Source organism: Taudactylus pleione, unplaced genomic scaffold, assembly GCF_031769625.1.
Source record: "Taudactylus pleione unplaced genomic scaffold, aTauple2 ptg001748bl, whole genome shotgun sequence".
NCBI classification, from domain to species: domain Eukaryota; kingdom Metazoa; phylum Chordata; class Amphibia; order Anura; family Myobatrachidae; genus Taudactylus; species Taudactylus pleione.
The window spans coordinates 261,594-286,463 of record NW_028286145.1 but is presented as its reverse complement, the minus strand read 5'-3'; the positions used below and the strand labels follow the sequence as shown (position 1 = coordinate 286,463).

General features: G+C 43.9%; 1 protein-coding gene across 1 annotated transcript in view; it reads right to left on the bottom strand.

The window, feature by feature from the left end:
• LOC148439492 (retroviral integration site protein Fli-1 homolog) overlaps nt 1–24,870 on the bottom strand; it is a gene marked incomplete at its 3' end in the record, with an annotated part of 55,207 nt that overhangs the window by 4,572 nt on the left and 25,765 nt on the right. The window contains exon 2 of the mRNA XM_088464676.1: nt 1,908–2,092. Within this exon, the coding sequence (XP_088320802.1) occupies nt 1,908–2,092 (185 nt within the window). The remainder of the gene's footprint in view (nt 1–1,907; nt 2,093–24,870) is intronic.

Genomic DNA, 24,870 nt, shown 5'->3' with positions numbered 1-24,870 from the left:
TATATCAGCTCCACCTGCACCTGTCTACAGTTTGCATTGGGCTCTAAGCTGGGTTCTAGACTCCAGGGGAGGACGAGTGATACATGAGGATTACATGTAATGAGGTGGTAGTTATGGCTGATTATTGTGGTTCTGTATGCCAGGGATCTTTACAAACATTGTAGACTATGGGCCTGATTCAGACCCACTCGTGAGCGGCTGTCCGCTCGCAAGTGGGTCGATGTTCTGGACTGAGCATGCGCACGACGGAGGGAGCTCCGTCGTGCGCATGCGCCAGACGCGACGAGCGAAGGAAAGTCCTTCGCTCGTTGTGTCCGATCAAAGGGGGCATGCTGTCTATGTTGATTGACAGCACGCCCCCTTTGGTAGGCGTGCCTCCCTGACGGGGGCGTTCCCACGGGAACGCCTCCCGTCAGAAGCCGGCCCACTGACATCACTAGTGATGTCAGTGGGAGTGATTTTGGCTCTGATAGAGCCAAAATCACTCCGGAGCTTGCGGTTGAAAACCTCAACCGCAGGCTCCGGCTCGCAATTTCGATGGTCGCGATGGTCTCGACCATCGCGGCCATCAAAATGCACGCTCGTATAGCCTGTGGGTGGTGACCCACAGCTATACGAGCGTCCCGAAGGACGCTCCATTTTCATGGAGGCCGGCCCTCATTCAGAGCGTGCGCTCTGCTCAGAGCGTACGGCTCTGAATGAGGGCCTATATTCTGTATTCTATGAAATCACAATGACTATATTGTGACTTTGGAAGACGTTGGATAAATTACGCTGATCCTGGAATGGTTAACAGTCTCCGTGCCAGTTGTTATGAATCCCATGACATATAGTCAACCAATGTCTGACGGACACTCTTAGCTTCATGATGAAGCCTTCAGCCTTTCAAACACTTCCAATGATGATGAAGCCATATGTCCCCTGGGAGTCTAATTAATTACTAGATGTCCATCTCTTTTTTTTTTATAAATATATATTTTTATTGAGTCATTAGTGTATCAAACAGCAAGACAAGAACAATTAGCAACATACAGGATAGGAGTAATACAGAGACAAATTACATACAGCATATAACATTGCTGGAAAGATCTGACATCAAAGATCATTAACTGTGCGGACTAATCACTAACATACCCCCTCCTCCACCAGTGTCGGGGGGGAATATCCTCCACACTCCTCAACACATACCATGAAGTGGATGAGAAACATTGGTACAGTAATTGCTGTGGATGGAGGTATAGTGAACAGAGATAAAGTACCAGCCAATCAGCTCCTAACTGTCATATCACAGGCTGTGTTTGAAAAATGTCAGTTAGGAGCTGGTTGGCTGGTTCTTTATCTCCGTTCACTTTATCTCCAGCCAAGGCTTAGTAAATAGACCCCACAACTCTAATATATATTTAAAAAAATATGCCTACTCTAGATTCCTTCCTGTCTGCTCCGGGGACAGTGGCGGGTGGGGAGAATGACTGGGGCGGTACACCTGTCACACCACAACGCAGGTGTCCTAAGGCGAGCTCAGGGAGGACAGAAACCTTCCCATGGAGCAGAAGGTTTCCAACCAATACATTCAAAATAAATAAATAAATAAAGAAGTTTTTCCTTAAAGAAAAATTTTTCATACCTGGTTGGATCCATACTTGGAGTATGTTCTTTTTGGCGTCGGAGCTCAAAGCTAGAAAAAAAGTATCCAACAACCACTCTGGCCCTGCGGCAATATTCCAAACACCAGGTGGTCTAAAGCACATTTTTTTTAACCCTAATCCAAAAGGCTCTAAGCAAGGGACAAGCCCATGGACAATGGTAGGGGTCTGCATGAGCCTCTTGGCAGATGTCTATATCTTACATGGATAGAGGTGTATTCGTCATGTCAGCCCAATACAACAGCAGCAGCAGCGAATTCTCACCTGTTCCCGGGTCGGTCATCTGTCTCCTGTTTGATGCTGTGCTGACGGTCACTGCTGGACACCCAGGTGGGCTCAGAAAGAGTTCCACGCTCCTTAATGCTTGGTGAGTACTCATCTGGCATCTCTGTCTTCAGCAGAAGAGGAGAGAAGAGCGTGTGGTCGTCACTGACCACTGACAGAGCCTCCTGCAGGGAGAGGGATAGACAGTTTTACCGTACAGTTATATATTCCATAGTCTTCAAACTTGGCCTTTAGTTACTCAAAGAGACCTTTATCAATGTCATCATTACAATTATTCCCTCCTACCATAGATATTTTATCATTGTCAATGTCAGAGTAACTGTAGTCATACAACTTACAGTAATCCAGCATTGGGCTGGCCCGTAGGAGGCAAGATGAAGACTGCAACACATAACACAGTGACAGACAACTCTGTCACATGGAAATAGCTTAGTAGAAGGGAAAAGAGCAGAAGGAGAAAGGATGTCCCAGGCGGCATTAGTGGTCTGGCTGTGGCGTAGCAGATACTTCTGCAAAGGTCCTGCTACAGCATGCAGATTCCAAGACTTGAGATCAAAGGAAGGTGAGTAGCACTGGGAAGCGTTATGGGAACTGGGGACACTGTGTGGAGTAATGTGAACATGTGGACACTGTGGCATAATGTGAACTGGGGGACACTGTGTGGCGTAATGTGAACTGGGGACACTGTGTGGAGTAATGTGAACTGGGGACACTGTGGCATAATGTGAACTGGTGGCACTGTGCGACATAATGTGAACTGGGGGCACTGTGCGACATAATGTGAACTGGGGGCACTATGCAACATAATGTGAACTGGGGGCACTGTGTGGTATAATGTGAACTGGGGACACTGTGTGGAGTAATGTGAACTGGGGACACTGTGGCGTAATGTGAACTGGGGGCACTGTGTGGAGTAATGTGAACTGGGGACAATGTGTGGCATAATGTGAACTGGGGATGCTGTGTGGAGTAGTGAACTGGGGACACTGTGTGGAATAATGTGAACTGGGGGCACTGTGCAGCATAATGTGAACTGGGGGCACTGTGTGGAGAAATGTGAACTGGAGACACTGTGTGGCATAATATGAACTGTGGACACTGTGTGGCATAATGTGAACTGGGGGCACTATGTAGCATAATGTGAACTGGGGACACTGTGTGGCATAATGTGAACTGGGGGCACTATGTAGCATAATGTGAACTGGGGACACTGTGTGGCATAATGTGAACTGGGGACACTGTGTGGCATAATGTGAACTGGGGGCACTATGTACCATAATGTGAACTGGGGACACTGTGTGGCATAATGTGAACTAGGGCACTGTGTGGAGAAATGTGAAATAGTTGCACTATGTAGCATAATGTGAACTGGGGGCACTGTGTAGCATAATGTGAACTGGGGACACTGTGTGGCATAATGTGAACTAGGGCACTGTGTGGCATAATGTGAACTGGGGGCACTGTGTGGCATAATGTGAACTAGGGCACTGTGTGGAGAAATGTGAAATGGGGGCACTGTGTGGCATAATGTGAACTGGGGCACTGTGTGGCATAATGTGAACTGGGGACACTGTGTGGCATAATGTGAACTAGGGCACTGTGTGGCATAATGTGAACTGGGGGCACTGTGTGGCATAATGTGAACTAGGGCACTGTGTGGAGAAATGTGAAATGGGGGCACTGTGTGGCATAATGTGAACTGGGGCACTGTGTGGCATAATGTGAACTGGGGGCACTGTGTGGCATAATGTGAACTGGAGCACTGTGTGGAGAAATGTGAACTGGGGACACTGTGGCATAATGTGAACTGGAGACATTGGGCCCGATTCAGATCTGTACTCAAATGCCTCCACAGCTCCAATCTCTCACAGATCGCAATAGTGAAAATATGCTAATGTCTCCAAAGTTTACCCGAGCATAGGAATGCCCACTACTGTTTTCTCACATCCGTCCGACGACGGTCAACAGTGGACCATCGGGAACATTGATGCAGATCTGGCAGCAACGCAACCTCTGAGTAAGTCTGACCTGCCGCAAACACTGGGTCTCATGCTGTGAAGGAGATTACAATGGCTGATTTATGCATGCCCATGAAACAGGATTTAAATGGTCCCAACACACCTAACTTTTTCTACCCCCCCCGTTACAACCTCCAAACTCTGACTACCTGTCACTCATGATGGCTTACAAATCGCTCATTCTACATAAATCTCTGTATTTGCGCACAAATCTGCATCAGGCCAACAGTGTGGTATAAGGTGACCTGGAGACACTTTGTGGCATGATGTGATCTGGGGGTAATGTAGCATAAGATTAATTGGGGCACTGTGGTATAAAGTGAGCTGTAGACACTTTGTGGCATGATGTGATCTGGGGGTACTGTAGCATGAGATTAATTGGGGGCACTGTGGTATAAGGTGAACTGGATACACTTTGTGGTATGATGTGATCTGGGGGTACTGTAGCATGAAATTAATTGGGGGCACTGTGGTATAAGGTGAACTGGATACACTTTGTGGCATGATGTGATCTGGGGGTACTGTAGCATGAGATTAATTGCGGGCACTTTGGTATAAGATGAACTGCATGCACTGTGGCATAATCTCAACTGGGGTTTCTTGTGTGGCATAATGTTAACTGGGGGCAGTACAGGGTGTTCAACACATTTGTGGTGCTGGGAGTGATTACACATTATACTTTCTGATTGCAGTAGGAAGGATTGTCCCCTGGCTCTGGGCCCAGCGTTCACCCCTTCTGCTCCCATTATTTTCTGTGTAATTATACCTTTCTATTGTTTTTCTTATTTGGACATATGTTCATGTACGTTATTTTCTACTTCCTTTTTATGTATTGCACTATCACGCTTCAATAAAAATACTTCAAAATAATTGCAACATTAATAAAAGTCAAAGCTTAATAAGAGATAGGGGAGGGTGCCTACAACAAATAAATGTAAGTTACCTAAAGGTGGAAAACCCCTACACATGTGCTCAGTTTAATTATAGGAACCCATCACAAACAACTCCAAAAAAAAATAAAAAATTAATCATTAAACAGCTGCAAGGGTCACGTTGATGTGGCATACTGTGCTATCCTTATAACCCGGCACAGCTGGTCTCTGACTGTTGGTACAGGCTACGGATGTTGCCCCACTGGCTGAGCTCATGTTGCACAAACCGTCCTTGCTCCACAACCTTTTCTACTTCTTCAAAAACCAAGAAGCTTAATCCAGTGTTTTTGAAAATGTCTACGGTTCTCGTTGTCACAGGAGCTGGACATCTATGTGGATGGAGTTTTACGAGAACTCAGCTTCAGTTCCTCATTTGCTTTTGTTTTACTGATTGTTGTGTTTTTAATTTTTTCTTATTTTTACCATTTACTACACTCTCTGGAACGTCCACATCTTTTTGAACCTGTATTTTTCCTGTCTTATCTCATCTATAGAATACTGGAGCGAGGGAGGACAATCTCGGGGCTTTTTTTAAATCCTGGGATTCGGGATTGGGTTGGATTAATTAAAAAAATGCCTCCCACCTGGCCCCCACAGTGATTTACCGGTGGACGCTTTCGGCGGCAGGGGCTTTCGGCGGCAGTGTCCTGTAGAGTGGTGGGTGGGCTGTCCATCCGGCGCAGGGCTGCGCAGCGTGACCTGTGTCCCCATGTCACGCAGTGCAGTGCGCTTGGCCGGGGTAGGGGGGAGCCGCGCAGCTTCTGAGCACTCTGCTGGAGGTGCTCAGAGCTGCCCGGCATCTGAAAAAAAAAACTTTTATGGCCAGTTCCGGGATTCAATCCCGGCCATTTTTAGGCCGAAATCCTGGGATGCCGCCGATCCCGATCCCAGGATTGACCTCCCTAGGTAGGATAATGCATCACCCCATCGCAGTTGGGTAAGGGCCACTCTAGAATTATTAGTAATTGTTTATAGGATGCCACGAAATGCCTGCAGAGCCATGCAGAGCAAATATACAAAACAGGGTAAACAAAGTAATAAAATGGCACATATACTTGCCGGCATTTCATTTCTCCTCCTCTCTGAAGAGGAAATGCAAATAAATACTACGATTGGATTTTCACATCATTAGGCCCTGCCATAGTCACGAGATTGCAGGGAGAGATGGGTCTAAAATGGCGCAAACCGCATCATATTGGCCCCAACACTTCCCTGTGGACACGCAATTCCTGGTATTATCTCTCCATCCTGCCCTCTTCAGTAGGAAATCCACCCACTCTTCTGGGGTCCGAGGGACTATCCAAAACATTGGGGGTCTCCGCACCTTCTGGGAGAGTAGGTAAGTATGACATTTATACATCGTGGCATGTGTAGGCATAGTTACATCGTGTACCTATTGGCCGAGTAAGTTAGACTAAGGTGAGGGATGAAACAGGCGGAGGGAGGGCCCTGCTCGCAAGAGCTTACATTCTAAATGGGAAGGAAAAGTAGTGGGGCTGTTGAGGAGATATAAGGGGGTTAAGGATGTAGGTGGTAAAGAATAGATCAGGCTCTCAAAATTGGGGCCCGTTCTGAGCATGTGTGGGTTACTGCAGGTTATGGGGTCCTCTGAGTGGAGCATATTCAGGCCCCATAGTAGCCTCCTCCCCTTGCAGAGGTGGTGACTCTATGATTGGTTGGAGCCCATTACACCCTACTTCTTGTATTACTTAGTGAGACACTGGGTCAGCAAAGTGCTGCTTACGGCTATTGGTTCTGACTGCGTACACCCCATTCGTTGCACCATTAGCTAACATACGCTTGTTGGGGTTTGTCCTCAAACACAGTTATGCTGGTTACACACTAGACGATTTCTCAGACGATATGGCGAATTGGACCGACGTATCGTCCGGATCGTTTAGTGTGTATGCACTAGGCTTGCCCCTGCGCGGCGACATTGGGATCATTACATCAACCGTCCATGCGCGGCAGGTGGAGCGACCCAGCTACCGACGCCAGGAGGGTGAATGGTGCAGGTGAACATTGTATGAAGCGGTCGGAATCCACATCATGCAGTGTGTACCGGCCCGCCCGATATATCTTACCATTGGGCGTCGCATTGACGGGTGGAGTAACGTGGAGCCGGCTTTACTGTTAGGTCTGCTGTATTCTGTCTGTAGTGACCAGCAAGGGTGTATTAACACCAAGGCTCCCGTGTAGCGAGCGCCCTCCCCTGAGCAGCGGGCTCCCTCCCCTGAGCAGCGAGCTCCCTCCCCTGAGCGACAAGCTCCCCAGCCCTGCATTTCACCTTGCTCTGGAAACTGAAGCAGGTCCCTCCTCCTCCGCTGCCCCATCTTCCCAATGATATTTGGAAAGATGGTGCATTGGCACAAGAGAGCAAAGTCCCTGGCACAGTGATGTCACTGCGTGCCACCATCTTCCCGAAGAGGTCATTGGGAAGTTGGTGCCGTGAAGAAGGAGGGAGCCGATTGCCAGAGTAAGGTGAGTACATGGGTGCAGGGTGTACGGTGCGAGCCCCCCCCTGGACCAGGGGGCCCGTGTTCCCTGCACACCCTGCACCTATTATAAATACGCCTATGCCGACCATCTATGACTGACTGCTAACATCAGCTTTTACCCTACAACCCTTTCTGATTCCACCACAGCTGGAAAATATGTTTGTGTGGTTATAGTGTTTGGATGAATGTGCCACAATTTTGCACTCACTGATCCCTAGTATGAACCCTATTGTCATATATGTATATATATCTCTCTCTCTGTCAATGATGAGCGGTGAGGACAATGGCTGGGGAGGCACACATGGAGATGGGTCTCAGTGCTGTGAGCCTGTCTCACCCCTTACTCACTGTAACTCTCCCCTCACTACACTAAGCTTCAGTGTCCATTGATTCTCCTTCCTGCATCACTTCTCTTGCTGCTGCTGACTGAGCTCCGATCTCTAAACACTGCAGTGCATTTCCTGGTCACATGACACATCCAAGGTGTCCATCAGTGCTCAAGGCAAGCCCTCCCATATTCAGAGGCATGCCTCTATTAGCTCTCTTTCTGTGCAGCTTACTGCCCATGGTGCTGCCCCGCCCCCAGCTCTGCAAACAGTATCTGACAATACAGAAGCGAGGCTGAGCTGTTGTTGCCTCATCTCTCGTCTCCTTGCAGTCCCAGGGAGCTCCACAAAGCTGGTGAGTGTTAACTATAAAAATTATTACAATAAGCAAAGAATATGTATATAAGTTATAAATATCTTCTTTCTATTATTCTAATCATTATTATATGAAATCTCAGGAGTATGAGAGGGGAGGCTCTGTCTCCCTTGCCTACACGTTGTTGTTGTTGCTGCTTCTCTCTCTCTCTCTCTCTCGTATATATATATATATATATATATATATATATATATATATATATACCACAGAACCTAGTGATGCATGCAGTCAGCTTCTGGGTAACATCTGAGTAAGCGAGTGGATGAAGGTGTTATGTAACAATTTTCTGCAAAATTACTTTTTATAATGGAAAAAGCTGTACTGACCAAGGGATCATAGTAACAATGTTATTTTACATGTTGGTTGTCAATTTACTGATATAGTTTGTGGATAAAAGTGCTATGTCCAATTCATGTCAAATGTCACATTAATCTGTAACTGTAAATATCTCGGTTTCTTCTAAACGTAAGATCACATCTAGCACAGTCTATAAGAAGACATCACATCTAGCACAGTCTATAAGATGACATCACATCTAGCTCAGTCTATAAGATGACATCACATCTAGCACAGTCTATAAGATGACATCACATCTAGCACAGTCTATAAGATGACATCACATCTAGCACAGTCTATAAGATGACATCACATCTAGCACAGTCTATAAGATGACATCACATCCAGCACAGTCTATAAGATGACATCACATCTAGCACAGTCTATAAGAAGACATCACATCTAGCACAGTCTATAAGATGACATCACATCTAGCACAGTCTATAAGAAGACATCACATCTAGCACAGTCTATAAGAAGACATCACATCTAGCTCAGTCTATAAGATGACATCACATCTAGCACAGTCTATAAGAAGACATCACATCTAGCTCAGTCTATAAGATGACATCACATCTAGCACAGTCTATAAGAAGACATCACATCTAGCACAGTCTATAAGATGACATCACATCTAGCACAGTCTATAAGATGACATCATATCTAGCACAGTCTATAAGAAGACACCACATCTAGCTCAGTCTATAAGATGACATCACATCCAGCACAGTCTATAAGAAGACATCACATCCAGCACAGTCTATAAGATGACATCACATCTAGCTCAGTCTATAAGATGACATCACATCTAGCACAGTCTATAAGAAGACATCACATCTAGCACAGTCTATAAGATGACATCACATCTAGCACAGTCTATAAGAAGACATCACATCTAGCACAGTCTATAAGATGACATCACATCTAGCACAGTCTATAAGAAGACATCACATCTAGCACAGTCTATAAGATGACATAATATCTAGCACAGTCTATAAGATTACATCACATCCAGCACAGTCTATAAGATGACATCACATCTAGCACAGTCTATAAGATGACATCACATCTAGCTCAGTCTATAAGATGACATCACATCTAGCACAGTCTATAAGAAGACATCACATCTAGCACAGTCTATAAGATGACATCACATCTAGCACAGTCTATAAGAAGACATCACATCTAGCACAGTCTATAAGATGACATAATATCTAGCACAGTCTATAAGATTACATCACATCCAGCACAGTCTATAAGATGACATCACATCTAGCACAGTCTATAAGAAGACATCACATCTAGCACAGTCTATAAGATGACATCACATCTAGCACAGTCTATAAGAAGACATCACATCTAGCACAGTCTATAAGATGACATAATATCTAGCACAGTCTATAAGATTACATCACATCTAGCACAGTCTATAAGATGACATCACATCTAGCACAGTCTATAAGAAGACATCACATCTAGCACAGTCTATAAGATGACATAATATCTAGCACAGTCTATAAGATTACATCACATCCAGCACAGTCTATAAGATGACATCACATCTAGCACAGTCTATAAGATGACATCACATCTAGCTCAGTCTATAAGATGACATCACATCTAGCACAGTCTATAAGAAGACATCACATCTAGCACAGTCTATAAGATGACATCACATCTAGCACAGTCTATAAGATGACATCACATCCAGCACAGTCTATAAGATGACATCACATCTAGCACAGTCTATAAGATGACATAATATCTAGCACAGTCTATAAGATTACATCACATCCAGCACAGTCTATAAGAAGACATCACATCTAGCACAGTCTATAAGATGACATAATATCTAGCACAGTCTATAAGATTACATCACATCCAGCACAGTCTATAAGAAGACATCACATCTAGCTCAGTCTATAAGATGACATCACATCTAGCACAGTCTATAAGAAGACATCACATCTAGCACAGTCTATAAGATGACATCACATCTAGCACAGTCTATAAGAAGACATCACATCTAGCACAGTCTATAAGATGACATCACATCCAGCACAGTCTATAAGATGACATCACATCTAGCACAGTCTATAAGATGACATAATATCTAGCACAGTCTATAAGATTACATCACATCCAGCACAGTCTATAAGAAGACATCACATCTAGCACAGTCTATAAGATGACATAATATCTAGCACAGTCTATAAGATTACATCACATCCAGCACAGTCTATAAGAAGACATCACATCTAGCTCAGTCTATAAGATGACATCACATCTAGCACAGTCTATAAGAAGACATCACATCTAGCACAGTCTATAAGATGACATCACATCTAGCACAGTCTATAAGATGACATAATATCTAGCACAGTCTATAAGAAGACATCACATCTAGCACAGTCTATAAGATGACATCACATCTAGCACAGTCTATAAGAAGACATCACATCTAGCACAGTCTATAAGATGACATCACATCTAGCACAGTCTATAAGATTACATCACATCTAGCTCAGTCTATAAGATGACATCACATCTAGCACAGTCTATAAGAAGACATCACATCTAGCACAGTCTATAAGAAGACATCACATCTAGCACAGTCTATAAGATGACATCACATCTAGCACAGTCTATAAGATGACATCACATCTAGCACAGTCTATAAGATGACATAATATCTAGCACAGTCTATAAGATGACATCACATCTAGCACAGTCTATAAGAAGACATCACATCTAGCACAGTCTATAAGATTACATCACATCCAGCACAGTCTATAAGATGACATCACATCTAGCACAGTCTATAAGAAGACATCACATCCAGCACAGTCTATAAGATGACATCACATCTAGCACAGTCTATAAGAAGACATCACATCTAGCACAGTCTATAAGAAGACATCACATCTAGCACAGTCTATAAGATGACATCACATCTAGCACAGTCTATAAGAAGACATCACATCTAGCACAGTCTATAAGATGACATCACATCCAGCACAGTCTATAAGATGACATAAGCCGATTAGTTGATTTGGACAACTTCTTCGCCTTATCTCTCTCCAAGATTTGATACATCTCCCCACATATTGAGGCACAAGTGAATTTACACATAAGAAGATTACACACAGTAATAACCATTCTGCAGTTTTGAAAATGCTGCCAGACAAGAACTTTTCATACGGTACAAAAACAGCTGGTGACAGAGTATAGTGCGGACTGTATAGTACACATCCGGGCACTAGGACCCAGAGTCACCAGGAGGACCAACCTCTGATGCAGTGACATCATGGCGCATACACCGCTGTATTACCACTGTTGCTGTTACCAATAAACCCAATATCCTGGTTAATGACATCTGTGTGGCCTAACATCCACTTCACATCCGATGTCATCCTATTGAGGTCACCCCAAGGTTCCACCAATAGGTCATATCAATAGTATCCATGTGATTTTCCAGCAGCTGTCATATCGCTCACGTGACTAGCGCTGGAGAAGTACCTTAGACTTCTGTATGGCACGTCTTTCTTCAGCTGGTTTCCCACTGACCCTACACACTGCTTGCAGGATTTTTGACAACTTTTTAGAACAGAAAATCTGCTTGTGTGGCACTGTCTGTGCAAAGCCCATTCACTGCAAGAGGAGAAATGCCTCAGTAAGATCTGACGCAAAACAAAACCATATAGGTCTGAACAGCTCATGGTTATTACTAGTAGATATAAATGATCCCAACACTTAACTCTGGAGCAGAGGTTCCCAAAGTCCGCCATTACAGTCCACGTTTTAGGGATATCCAAGCTTGAGTCCAGATGGTTAAATCAAATGGATTGAGGTACTAACTAAGTCACCTGTGCTCAAGCATGGATATTCCTAAAATGTGGACTGTAATGGCGGACTTTTGGAACCTCTGCTCTAGAGAATAGGTCAGACTTGTAAACAGACCTGTAACTACCGATTGGCCCGGGATGGCACCCGCCAGGAATGCGGATTCAGGTGGCGGAGAAACCTTCCGCCTCAGAGTCACTCGCAATTTTTAACCCCTCAGGGGCCTGTGGCCTTGCCCTTTAGTCTGAGCCCCTTGTTCAAGGCACTGCTAGGGCTCACAAGTGCAGCGCGCATCAATTTGTGACTTTGCACGTAGCTACGCAAATCCTTCACCTGCCAGGGGTCTCTGGACCCCTATATATGCTACTGAACACACTGTAGGATGATTACCCACTAGAATGGCCAGTGGCTCTGCATGAAGTCAAACACAATTGTCACCGCTCCCAACCGTCACTGGACATGGGGGTTAGAGGGACCAATGGTTTCCATCCTGAGCCCTGTATGTATATACTGGTAGCCATTTTAAGTAGCATAACATTTTTTTTTGTAAAACCACCATTTTTTTTTTTAAACCAGTGGCAAAGGCTGCGTTATCCCAGTTACACATGCCGTGCTATCACAGTCACTAATGGGACATTGGCTCGGTTTTGTCGCACGCACGGCTCCCAGGTGACACAACATGTAATAGCGCCTTAGGATCATTCTCAGATGTTCAAAAAAAAATAGCTGGAAGAAGGGGACAACCAATGACCCATGTGCCACATCCCATCACCCGCTCTACGTCATGACGGGTATTGATGTTGCTGAGTGACAGGTCAGTGTTTCAGCTGAAACCAGGGGATCTATGTATTAAGCCTTGGAGAGAGATAAAGTGGACCAATCAGCTCCTAACTGTCACTTTACAGGCTGTGTTTGAAAAAATGGCAGTTAGGGGCTGATTGCATCTGTCAGAGGTTCCCAAACGCGCTCTTCAAGGCTCCACAACAGCTCAGGTTTTAATGAAATCCATGGTTGAGCACAGGTGACTTAATTAGTATCTCAGTCGATTTAACCACCTGTGCTCAACCATGGATATCTCTAAAACATGCACTGTTTGGGAGCCTTGAGGACCGCGTTTGGGACCCTCTGGCATAGGCAAATGCACATGCACAAATGCAGGGGGAGGGCGGGGGTTCTGGTTGCCTGGAAATCCCCCTCCCCAGCCCATACCATGACCACAATAGGAATAGTAATATAATAGATTGTTACTAGTGCTGCATGTTCTTCTCAGTATCACAAATTAAATAATTAGCGCCACCTGTGGATCTTTTAAGATATGTCAGCCAGTAATAAATACACCTGTGCACCAACTAGGAGATCTGGAAAACATGCACTGTTAGGGGTGCACTGCTATAGACCATCAATAGGGTTAATTATTAATACTGTATAATAATACACTATCCAGTGCATAATGAGACCAATATGTACATGTGTGTCTAGGGCAGTACTAAGTTCTTCTGCTGCTCACCCAGACCCCCCGACTTGCTCCAATGCTCGGGAATGGTGCCCACATCTAACATAAATACATTCAGCTCAGGCAGGATGGCCGTACTGCCGCATCTAATGGCTCACTGTGATCACTGGTCCTGTATATGCTGGATATATAACACACAATACACTATGTATGACACATATAATGGGTTACTGTGATCACTGGTCCTGTATATGCTGGAATTATGACACACAATACACTATGTATGACACATATAATGGGTTACTGTGATCACTGGTCCTGTATATGCTGGAATTATTACACACAATACACTATGTATGACACATATAATGGGTTACTGTGATCGCTGGTCCTGTATATGCTGGAATTATGACACACAATACACTATGTATGACACATATAATGGGTTACTGTGATCACTGGTCCTGTATATGCTGGAATTATGACACACAATACACTATGTATGACACATATAATGGGTTACTGTGATCACTGGTCCTGTATATGCTGGAATTATGACACACAATACACTATGTATGACACATATAATGGTTACTGTGATCACTGGTCCTGTATATGCTGGAATTATCACACACAATACACTATGTATGACACATATAATGGGATACTGTGATCACTGGTCCTGTATATGCTGGAATTATGACGCACAATACACTATGTATGACACATATAATGGGTTACTGTGATCACTGCTCCTGTATATGCTGGAATTATGACACACAATGCACTATGTATGACACATATAATGGGTTACTGTGATCACTGGTCCTGTATATGCTGGAATTATGACACACAATACACTATGTATGACACATATAATGGGTTACTATAATCACTGGTCCTGTATATGCTGGAATTATGACACACAATACACTATGTATGACACATATAATGGGTTACTGTGATCACTGGTCCTGTATATACTGGATATATAACACACAATACACTATGTATGACACATATAATGGGTTACTGTGATCGCTGGTCCTGTATATGCTGGAATTATTACACACAATACACTATGTATGACACATATAATGGGTTACTGTGATCGCTGGTCCTGTATATGCTGGAATTATGACACACAATACACTATGTATGACACATATAATGGGTTACTGTGATCACTGGTCCTGTATATGCTGGAATTATGACACACAATACACTATGTATGACACATATAATGGGTTACTGTGATCACTGGTCCTGTATATGCTGGAATTATGACACACAATACACTATGTATGACACATATAATGGGTTACTGTGATCACTGGTCCTGTATATGCTGGAATTATGACACACAATACACTATGTATGACACATATAATGGGTTACTGTGATCGCTGGTCCTGTATATGCTGGAATTATGACACACAATACACTATGTATGACACATATAATGGGTTACTGTGATCACTGCTCCTGTATATGCTGGAATTATGACACACAATGCACTATGTATGACACATATAATGGGTTACTGTGATCACTGGTCCTGTATATGCTGGAATTATGACACACAATACACTATGTATGACACATATAATGGTTACTGTGATCGCTGGTCCTGTATATACTGGAATTATGACACATAATACACTATGTATGACACATATAATGGGTTACTGTGATCACTGGTCCTGTATATGCTGGAATTATGACACACAATACACTATGTATGACACATATAATGGTTACTGTGATCGCTGGTCCTGTATATACTGGAATTATGACACATAATACACTATGTATGACACATATAATGGGTTACTGTGATCACTGGTCCTGTATATGATGGAATTATGACACACAATACACTATGTATGACACATATAATGGGTTACTGTGATCGCTGGTCCTGTATATGCTGGAATTATGACACACAATACACTATGTATGACACATATATTGGGTTACTGTGATCACTGGTCCTGTATATGCTGGAATTATGACACACAATACACTATGTATGACACATATAATGGGTTACTGTGATCGCTGGTCCTGTATATGCTGGGATTATGACACACAATACACTATGTATGACACATATAATGGGTTACTGTGATCACTGCTCCTGTATATGCTGGAATTATGACACACAATGCACTATGTATGACACATATAATGGGTTACTGTGATCACTGGTCCTGTATATGCTGGATATATGACACACAGTACACTATGTATGACACATATAATGGGTTACTGTGATCACTGGTCCTGTATATGCTGGAATTATGACACACAATACACTATGTATGACACATATAATGGGTTACTATGATCACTGGTCCTGTATATGCTGGAATTATGACACACAATGCACTATGTATGACACATATAATGGGTTACTGTGATCGCTGGTCCTGTATATGCTGGAATTATGACACACAATACACTATGTATGACACATATAATGGGTTACTGTGATCACTGGTCCTGTATATGCTGGAATTATGACACACAATACACTATGTATGACACATATAATGGGTTACTGTGATCGCTGGTCCTGTATATGCTGGGATTATGACACACAATACACTATGTAAGACACATATAATGGGTTACTGTGATCACTGGTCCTGTATATGCTGGAATTATGACACACAATACACTATGTATGACACATATAATGGGTTACTGTGATCGCTGGTCCTGTATATGCTGGAATTATGACACACAATACACTATGTATGACACATATAATGGGTTACTGTGATCACTGGTCCTGTATATGCTGGAATTATGACACACAATACACTATGTATGACACATATAATGGGTTACTGCGATCGCTGGTCCTGTATATGCTGGAATTATGACACACAATACACTATGTATGACATATATAATGGGTTACTATGATCACTGGTCCTGTATATGCTGGAATTATGACACACAATACACTATGTATGACACATATAATGGTTACTGTGATCGCTGGTCCTGTATATACTGGAATTATGACACATAATACACTATGTATGACACATATAATGGGTTACTGTGATCACTGGTCCTGTATATGATGGAATTATGACACACAATACACTATGTATGACACATATAATGGGTTACTGTGATCGCTGGTCCTGTATATGCTGGAATTATGACACACAATACACTATGTATGACACATATAATGGGTTACTGTGATCACTGCTCCTGTATATGCTGGAATTATGACACACAATGCACTATGTATGACACATATAATGGGTTACTGTGATCACTGGTCCTGTATATGCTGGATATATGACACACAGTACACTATGTATGACACATATAATGGGTTACTGTGATCACTGGTCCTGTATATGCTGGAATTATGACACACAATACACTATGTATGACACATATAATGGGTTACTATGATCACTGGTCCTGTATATGCTGGAATTATGACACACAGTACACTATGTATGACACATATAATGGGTTACTATGATCACTGGTCCTGTATATGCTGGAATTATGACACACAATACACTATGTATGACACATATAATGGGTTACTGTGATCACTGGTCCTGTATATGCTGGAATTATGACACACAATACACTATGTATGACACATATAATGGGTTACTGTGATCTCTGGTCCTGTATATGCTGGAATTAGGACACACAATACACTATGTATGACACATATAATGGGTTACTGTGATCGCTGGTCCTGTATATGCTGGAATTATGACACACAATACACTATGTATGACATATATAATGGGTTACTGTGATCACTGGTCCTGTATATGCTGGATATATGACACACAATACACTATGTATGACACATATAATGGTTACTGTGATCGCTGGTCCTGTTTATGCTGGAATTATGACACACAATACACTATGTATGACACATATAATGGGTTACTGTGATCGCTGGTCCTGTATATGCTGGAATTATGACACACAATACACTATGTATGACACATATAATGGGTTACTGTGATCGCTGGTCCTGTATATGCTGGAATTATGACACACAATACACTATGTATGACACATATAATGGTTACTGTGATCGCTGGTCCTGTTTATGCTGGAATTATGACACACAATACACTATGTATGACACATATAATGGGCTACTGTGATCGCTGGTCCTGTATATGCTGGAATTATGACACACAATACACTATGTATGACACATATAATGGGTTACTATGATCGCTGGTCCTGTATATGCTGGAATTATGACACACAATACACTATGTATGACACATATAATAGGTTCCTGTGATCACTGGTCCTGTATATGCTGGAATTATGACACACAATACACTATGTATGACACATATAATGGTTACTGTGATCGCTGGTCCTGTTTATGCTGGAATTATGACACACAATACACTATGTATGACACATATAATGGTTACTGTGATCGCTGGTCCTGTATATGCTGGAATTATGACACACAATACACTATGTATGACACATATAATGGTTACTGTGATCACTGGTCCTGTATATGCTGGAATTATGACACACAATACACTATGTATGACACATATAATGGTTACTGTGATCGCTGGTCCTGTATATGCTGGAATTATGACACACAATACACTATGTATGATACATATAATGGGTTACTGTGATCGCTGGTCCTGTATATGCTGGAATTATGACACACAATACACTATGTATGACACATATAATGGGTTACTGTGATCAGTGGTCCTGTATATGATGGAATTATGACACACAATACACTATGTATGACACATATAATGGGTTACTGTGATCGCTGGTCCTGTATATGCTGGAATTATGACACACAATACACTATGTATGACACATATAATGGGTTACTGTGATCGCTGGTCCTGTATATGCTGGATACATGACACACAATACACTATGTATGACACATATAATGGGTTACTGTGATCGCTGGTCCTGTATATGCTGGAATTATGACACACAATACACTATGTATGACACATATAATGGGTTACTGTGATCACTGGTCCTGTATATGCTGGATATATGACACACAATACACTCTGTATGACACATATAATGGGTTACTGTGATCACTGGTCCTGTATATGCTGGAATTATGACACACAATACACTATGTATGACACATATAATGGCTTACTGTGATCACTGGTCCTGTATATGCTGGAATTATGACACACAATACACTATGTATGACACATATAATGGGTTACTGTGATCTCTGGTCCTGTATATGCTAGAATTATTACACACAATACACTATGTATGACACACAATACACTGTATGACACATATAATGGGTTACTGTGATCGCTGGTCCTGTATATACTGGAATTATCACACACAGTACACTATGTATGACACATATAATGGTTACTGTGATCGCTGGTCCTGTATATGCTGGATATATGACACACAATACACTATGTATGACACATATAATGGGTTACTGTGATCACTGGTCCTGTATATACTGGAATTATGACACACAGTACACTATGTATGACACATATAATGGTTACTGTGATCGCTGGTCCTGTATATGCTGGATATATGACACACAATACACTATGTATGACACATATAATGGGTTACTGTGATCACTGGTCCTGTATATGCTGGATATATGACACACAATACACTATGTATGACACATATAATGGGTTACTGTGATCACTGGTCCTGTATATACTGGAATTATGACACACAGTACACTATGTATGACACATATAATGGTTACTGTGATCGCTGGTCCTGTATATGCTGGATATATGACACACAATACACTATGTATGACACATATAATGGGTTACTGTGATCACTGGTCCTGTATATGCTGGATATATGACACACAATACACTATGTATGAGGCATATAAAAGTTGGATAATTGCTCATGGACTGGACACACTCACTCCAAAAATGAAGCAGTTGAATCCCCCATCTAGAAATTCTGCATTTGCCACTGGATTGGTTAGTGCTTTCAATCTGTCCACTTTATCTCTCTGCAAGCCTTAGTACATAGATCTGTAAACTTGTATCACACAGAATATTTACAGCCTCCAACAGTACAACAACAAAACTCTGACAGTGACTGAGCCCAACCCATGAGCCCACGGGGCGGAGACACCTCAGCGATTACTAGCGGCCATCTCTCAGCAATCTGTCGCTCACCGACCTCTGCTGCTATGAATATTCTCATTATATGGCTGATTTCCTCACAAAATAATGTGCTCTTCATTACACCTCAGCCTGGTAATTAGCTGTTACCTGCACAGTGGCCCCATCACAGGAGATAAATGGATTATTATTATCACTAATTGTATCACTAATCTCATTTGCATTTCAGGGAATTACAGGAGGCTTTATATACACACCATCTACTGTGAATGGCCCAGTGCCGTTATCTCTATCATACGAGTGGGGTGTAAAGACTGATGTAGAGATCGCAGCTATTTAACTTCCGGCCGTGAGCGTTCGCGTTGTAATGTGGTGATTTCAACGCTGTTTGCTACATTTTACTGCAAGGGAAAGTATTGGGATCAATTAAATAACCCCCACTGGGCCCATCACTGCCAGTGTAAGCGCTATGTAACATCAGAATATCAAACATGGCTGGCTTTCACATGTGGAGTCATTGGCGATTAATGAGTGGCGGCCCCTAGAAGATCGAATCCCTGTGACAAAGCAATAGACCTGCAGTCTTGTATCTGTGGTGAGAGAGATGAGCACAATGTTTTGGCATTTCTCAGCAGCACAGAGTATATCAGGAGACGAGTGATGTGTTATGCCAGGCATACACTGTACAATTATCTGGCCCTGCCTATTGTGCATTGCCAAGACCGAGCAGTAATTATTGGTCTGTCGGACGGGCAAAATCATCCAAAGTTGTGTGCAATATAATGCCCCTTTTACACCGGAGCTAAAACCCGGGTTTTTGAAGGGTTAACCCAGGCAGCTCCCTGGTGTAAAAGGGCAGAGGGTTGGATCGCCGGGTCAAGTGACCCGGCAATCCAACCCAGGTAACTAGCAGGGTTTAACACGGGCGTAGCCCGTGAAACCCTGCTATGGGAACAGCGCACTCCGGGTCACGATGACCTGGAGTGCGCTGCTAGCCGGCCGATTGGTCCGGCTTCAGTGGCGCTTGGAGATGACGTCATCTCCAAGCGTCCACTTTCACTCCGCAAAAGCCGGGTCTATGCAGACCCGACTGCGGTGTGAGCGGCGCTGACTCGGGAATATTCCGAGTCAGCGCCGGCAAAATTCCGGGTCTGATCCGGATAGGAACTTTGTTCCAACTCCGGGTCAGACCCGGAATTTAGGTGGAAAAGGGGTATTACACAGCACCATCGATCTGGGTTATTCTCAGGTCAGCCCCATTCACACTTAACCCAGGTCTGCCCTGCTAAACTTGTGAGGTCATAAAAAGTGGGAGGTGACTGCTCCACCACCACCAATCAGCTCATTTTAGGCATGACCCAGGTTGGATAAACCAGGTTGCGCTGTTTACACTGCACCATTACCCAGGTCCATCTTGGGTCTGACCCTGCTAGCTACCTGGGTTGGATTGCTGGGTCACTTGACCCGGGTTATTTTTAAGGGACCCATTTACACTGAGCTGTGACCCGGGTAGACCCAGCAATAACCCAGGTTTTAGCTCTGGTGTAAAAGGGGTATTAGGAAGCCCATGCATAACATACTTTTGTCAGTCTTTTGTCTGTGGGTCTTGGGTAGACCACCATCTTCTCCCAAGCTACTCTCCCAAATTGCAGCGCTGTTCAACTCCCAAATATATCCAGCATGTCTAAAAGATCTGATAATTGGTGCTCCAATTTCAATTATCGGACATGCTGAAAGGCTGGGAGCATCCGATATCGTTGCCATGATCTGACAGTGATACCCTCTTCACTGTACAAGCAATAACCCGGGATACTGTGCAGTGTGAAAGGGACAGGTTGAAATAACCCGAGTCGAGAGACCTGGCATTTCAGCCCTGGTCACGAGAAGAATTGAACGTACAACCTGTGACCCTTATCGATGTGGCCGGGTCCCGCTCATTGCATAGGAATAGCCAGAGCTTGGAGATGAGATCAGCACCTGCTCACACGTGATGACCCGGCATTAGTGCTTAGCTGGGCTGCCAGTCTGAGAGGGTCTCAGTCGGGTCGCACCCGAGATTGGTGTGTGAACAAAATCTCAGGCGTGACCCGGCATTCCGATGTGAAAGAGCTATGTAAGGCAACGGTATTGGATGTCGTCAGAACGTCAGATTATAATTGGTCTGTCAGTCTGACATTATTTGATCTTAATATGTGTGCCCAGCATTAGTGAGGACAGGGCTGCATGTGACAGGGGCAGTGACATGATGTGAGGAGGGGAATGGAGGCAGCAGGAAGCCACAGACTGAGAGTTATATAGTGGGAGGAGCAGGGTCCCCCAGCAGCACAGAGTATATCAGGAGATGAGTGATGTGTCAGTGAGGACAGGGCTGCATGTGACAGGGGCAGTGACATGATGTGAGGAGGGGAATGGAGGCAGCAGGAAGCCACAGACTGAGAGTTATATAGTGGGAGGAGCAGGGTCCCCAGCAGCACAGAGTATATCAGGAGATGAGTGATGTGTTAGTGAGTACAGGGCTGCATGTGACACACTCAAAAATAAACCTGATATCTCACCTGCATGCCAAAAAAACTAATTAATTTTATTAATATTCTGTCTACAGAGCTTACAATATACTGTATGCCAATAATACCAATAAAACTGATTTCCCCTCATTGATTTAAGATATACATAAGCTAAACTGAGTAGTATTTTTCGATTAAATCCGGACAAATTGTAATGAAATGAATGATTGCTTTGTTTGTTTGGAGAGTGGCTTTTACAGCAGTAAAGGGCAGGATTTGAGGTGACGTTATCATTCTTCCTACCACGTACATTCCCTTACTATCCCTGAAGAGCAGACGCAGACAGATTCTTAATAACCGTTGTGTGACTCATACAACCATCGTCTTTACCAAATAACTCTTCACGTCGCAAAGGACGCCAGTCTTAAAATCAGATTCACCAAACAAACAAATAGGCTCAGGGCATCACAAGAGTAGTGTCTTTTTTACACTCTGTCATGCTGACTTTTCTAGCATTGCTAATAACCCACATCATAGACACAGTTCTTTCAGTAGCCAAATTATGGAAAGTACCCCATGAGGCATAGGAGTACCCCCTAAAGCATGGGAGCACTCCCTGAGGCATGGGAGCACCCCCTGAGGCATAAGAGTACCCCCTAAGGCATGGGAGCATGTCCTAAGGCATGGGAGCACCCCCTGAGGTATGGGAGTATACCCTGAGGAATGGGAGTACCCTCTAAGGTATGGGAGCACCCCCTGAGGCATGGGAGCACCCCCTGAGGTATGGGAGTACCCCCTAAGGCATAAGAGCAACTCCTGAGGCATAGGAGTACCCCCTGAGGTGTGGGAGTGCCCCCTGAGGTATGGGAGTACCCCCTACGGTATGGGAGTACCCCCTAAGGTATGGGAGCATGACCTAAGGCATGGGAGCACCCCCTGAGGTATGGGAGTACGCCCTGAGGAATGGGAGTACCCTCTAAGGTATGGGAGCAACTCCTGAGGCATAGGAGTACCCCCTGAGGTATGGGAGTACCCCCTAAGGCATGGGAGCACCCCCTGAGGTATGGGAGTACCCCCTAAGGTATGGGAGCATGTCCTAAGGCATGGGAGCACCCCCTGAGGTATGGGAGTACCTCTAAGGTATGGGAGCACCCCCTGAGGCATGGGAGCACCCCATGAGTTATGGTGGTACACCCTGATGTATGGGAGTACCCGCTAAGGTATGGAAGCACCCTCTGAGGCATGGGAGCATCCCCTGAGATATGGGAGTACCCCCTGAGGCATGGGAGCACCCCCTGAGGTATGGGAGCACCCCCTGAGGTATGGGAGCGCCAGCAAGTAAACAGCATCGTTGGTATTTTCACAATAATGGTAGCGGCATGGCTGCTAATGTTCTACGCAAGGCTTCCGACAGACCATAATGTTACAGAAACAGACACTTCCTCTCATTGTGGATCACAGCCCCGACCAAAATAGCAGCAAGTGTGAGCAGATATAAAGGTTCCTTGGTAAACAGGAAGTGTCTTGGTGGCCACAAATAATCTTAACAGCAGCTCTAGTTAAAATGCCCAAATCTACCCTGTGCTGCCGGGTTGTAATGAGGTATTAATCATCATCTGCCACCAGCGCAGGTCACTTCCTCCCCGCTATCTGCTCTAGGCCTCTCTGAGAGGGTGTAAGGCCACATTAGGGAAGCATCGGTGAATTACAGGAGAAACTGCACTGAAAATTTAATTAATCGATTCCTTGGCAGAAAACAAATGAACCGTTGCTACGGTAATAACATGAAACTTGTGCAATTAACTTTTTAAAAGATACAAAATGGCAGGAGGTGCTTAAGTGCATGTAATAGGGCACACACATTGGTGGCGGCCATTTTATGGACTGAGACCATGTTGATAAGAATGCGGCCTATACTCAGGGCGAAATATACTGAGGTGAAAATGCGGTTAAAATTCAGAAAACTGCAGTTTTCTGAGTTTCGAACACATTCCCCATATGTACAAAGCTCCGGAACGCACAACTTTCCAGAGCTTGTACCTGGTAGACAATGCCATCTATAGAAGGCATTGTGTTCTGAGGGGGATCCAATAGGATCCTCCCAGGGTCCCCCGCGGTTTGCATGTCAGCCAGCGCTTGCGCAGAGGTCATAAGCATAGAAGTCCTCACATCGCAAAGGACAGGTTTTGTGAACAGCTGTCTTTTGCGATTTTAATCGCATCTGTACATGCATTAACGCCGGTGTACATGTGGAAAGTGGCGGGATGTAAATATGTGATGCTTGATACATACCCCCCCCAGTGCTGGAGGCATCACAGGGGCAAAACATCTGGAAGCAACTGAGCCAAACAAGGATCCAACAAAACAGATAGGTAAAAGTTTCTGAACCAATGGCAGAACGCCTGAAACTGTACGTGCGCTGTTGTCTTGCCGGATGCGAACGTTACTAACCATGAATCCAAAATGGATAACATAAGTGCTTGGCAGTATTA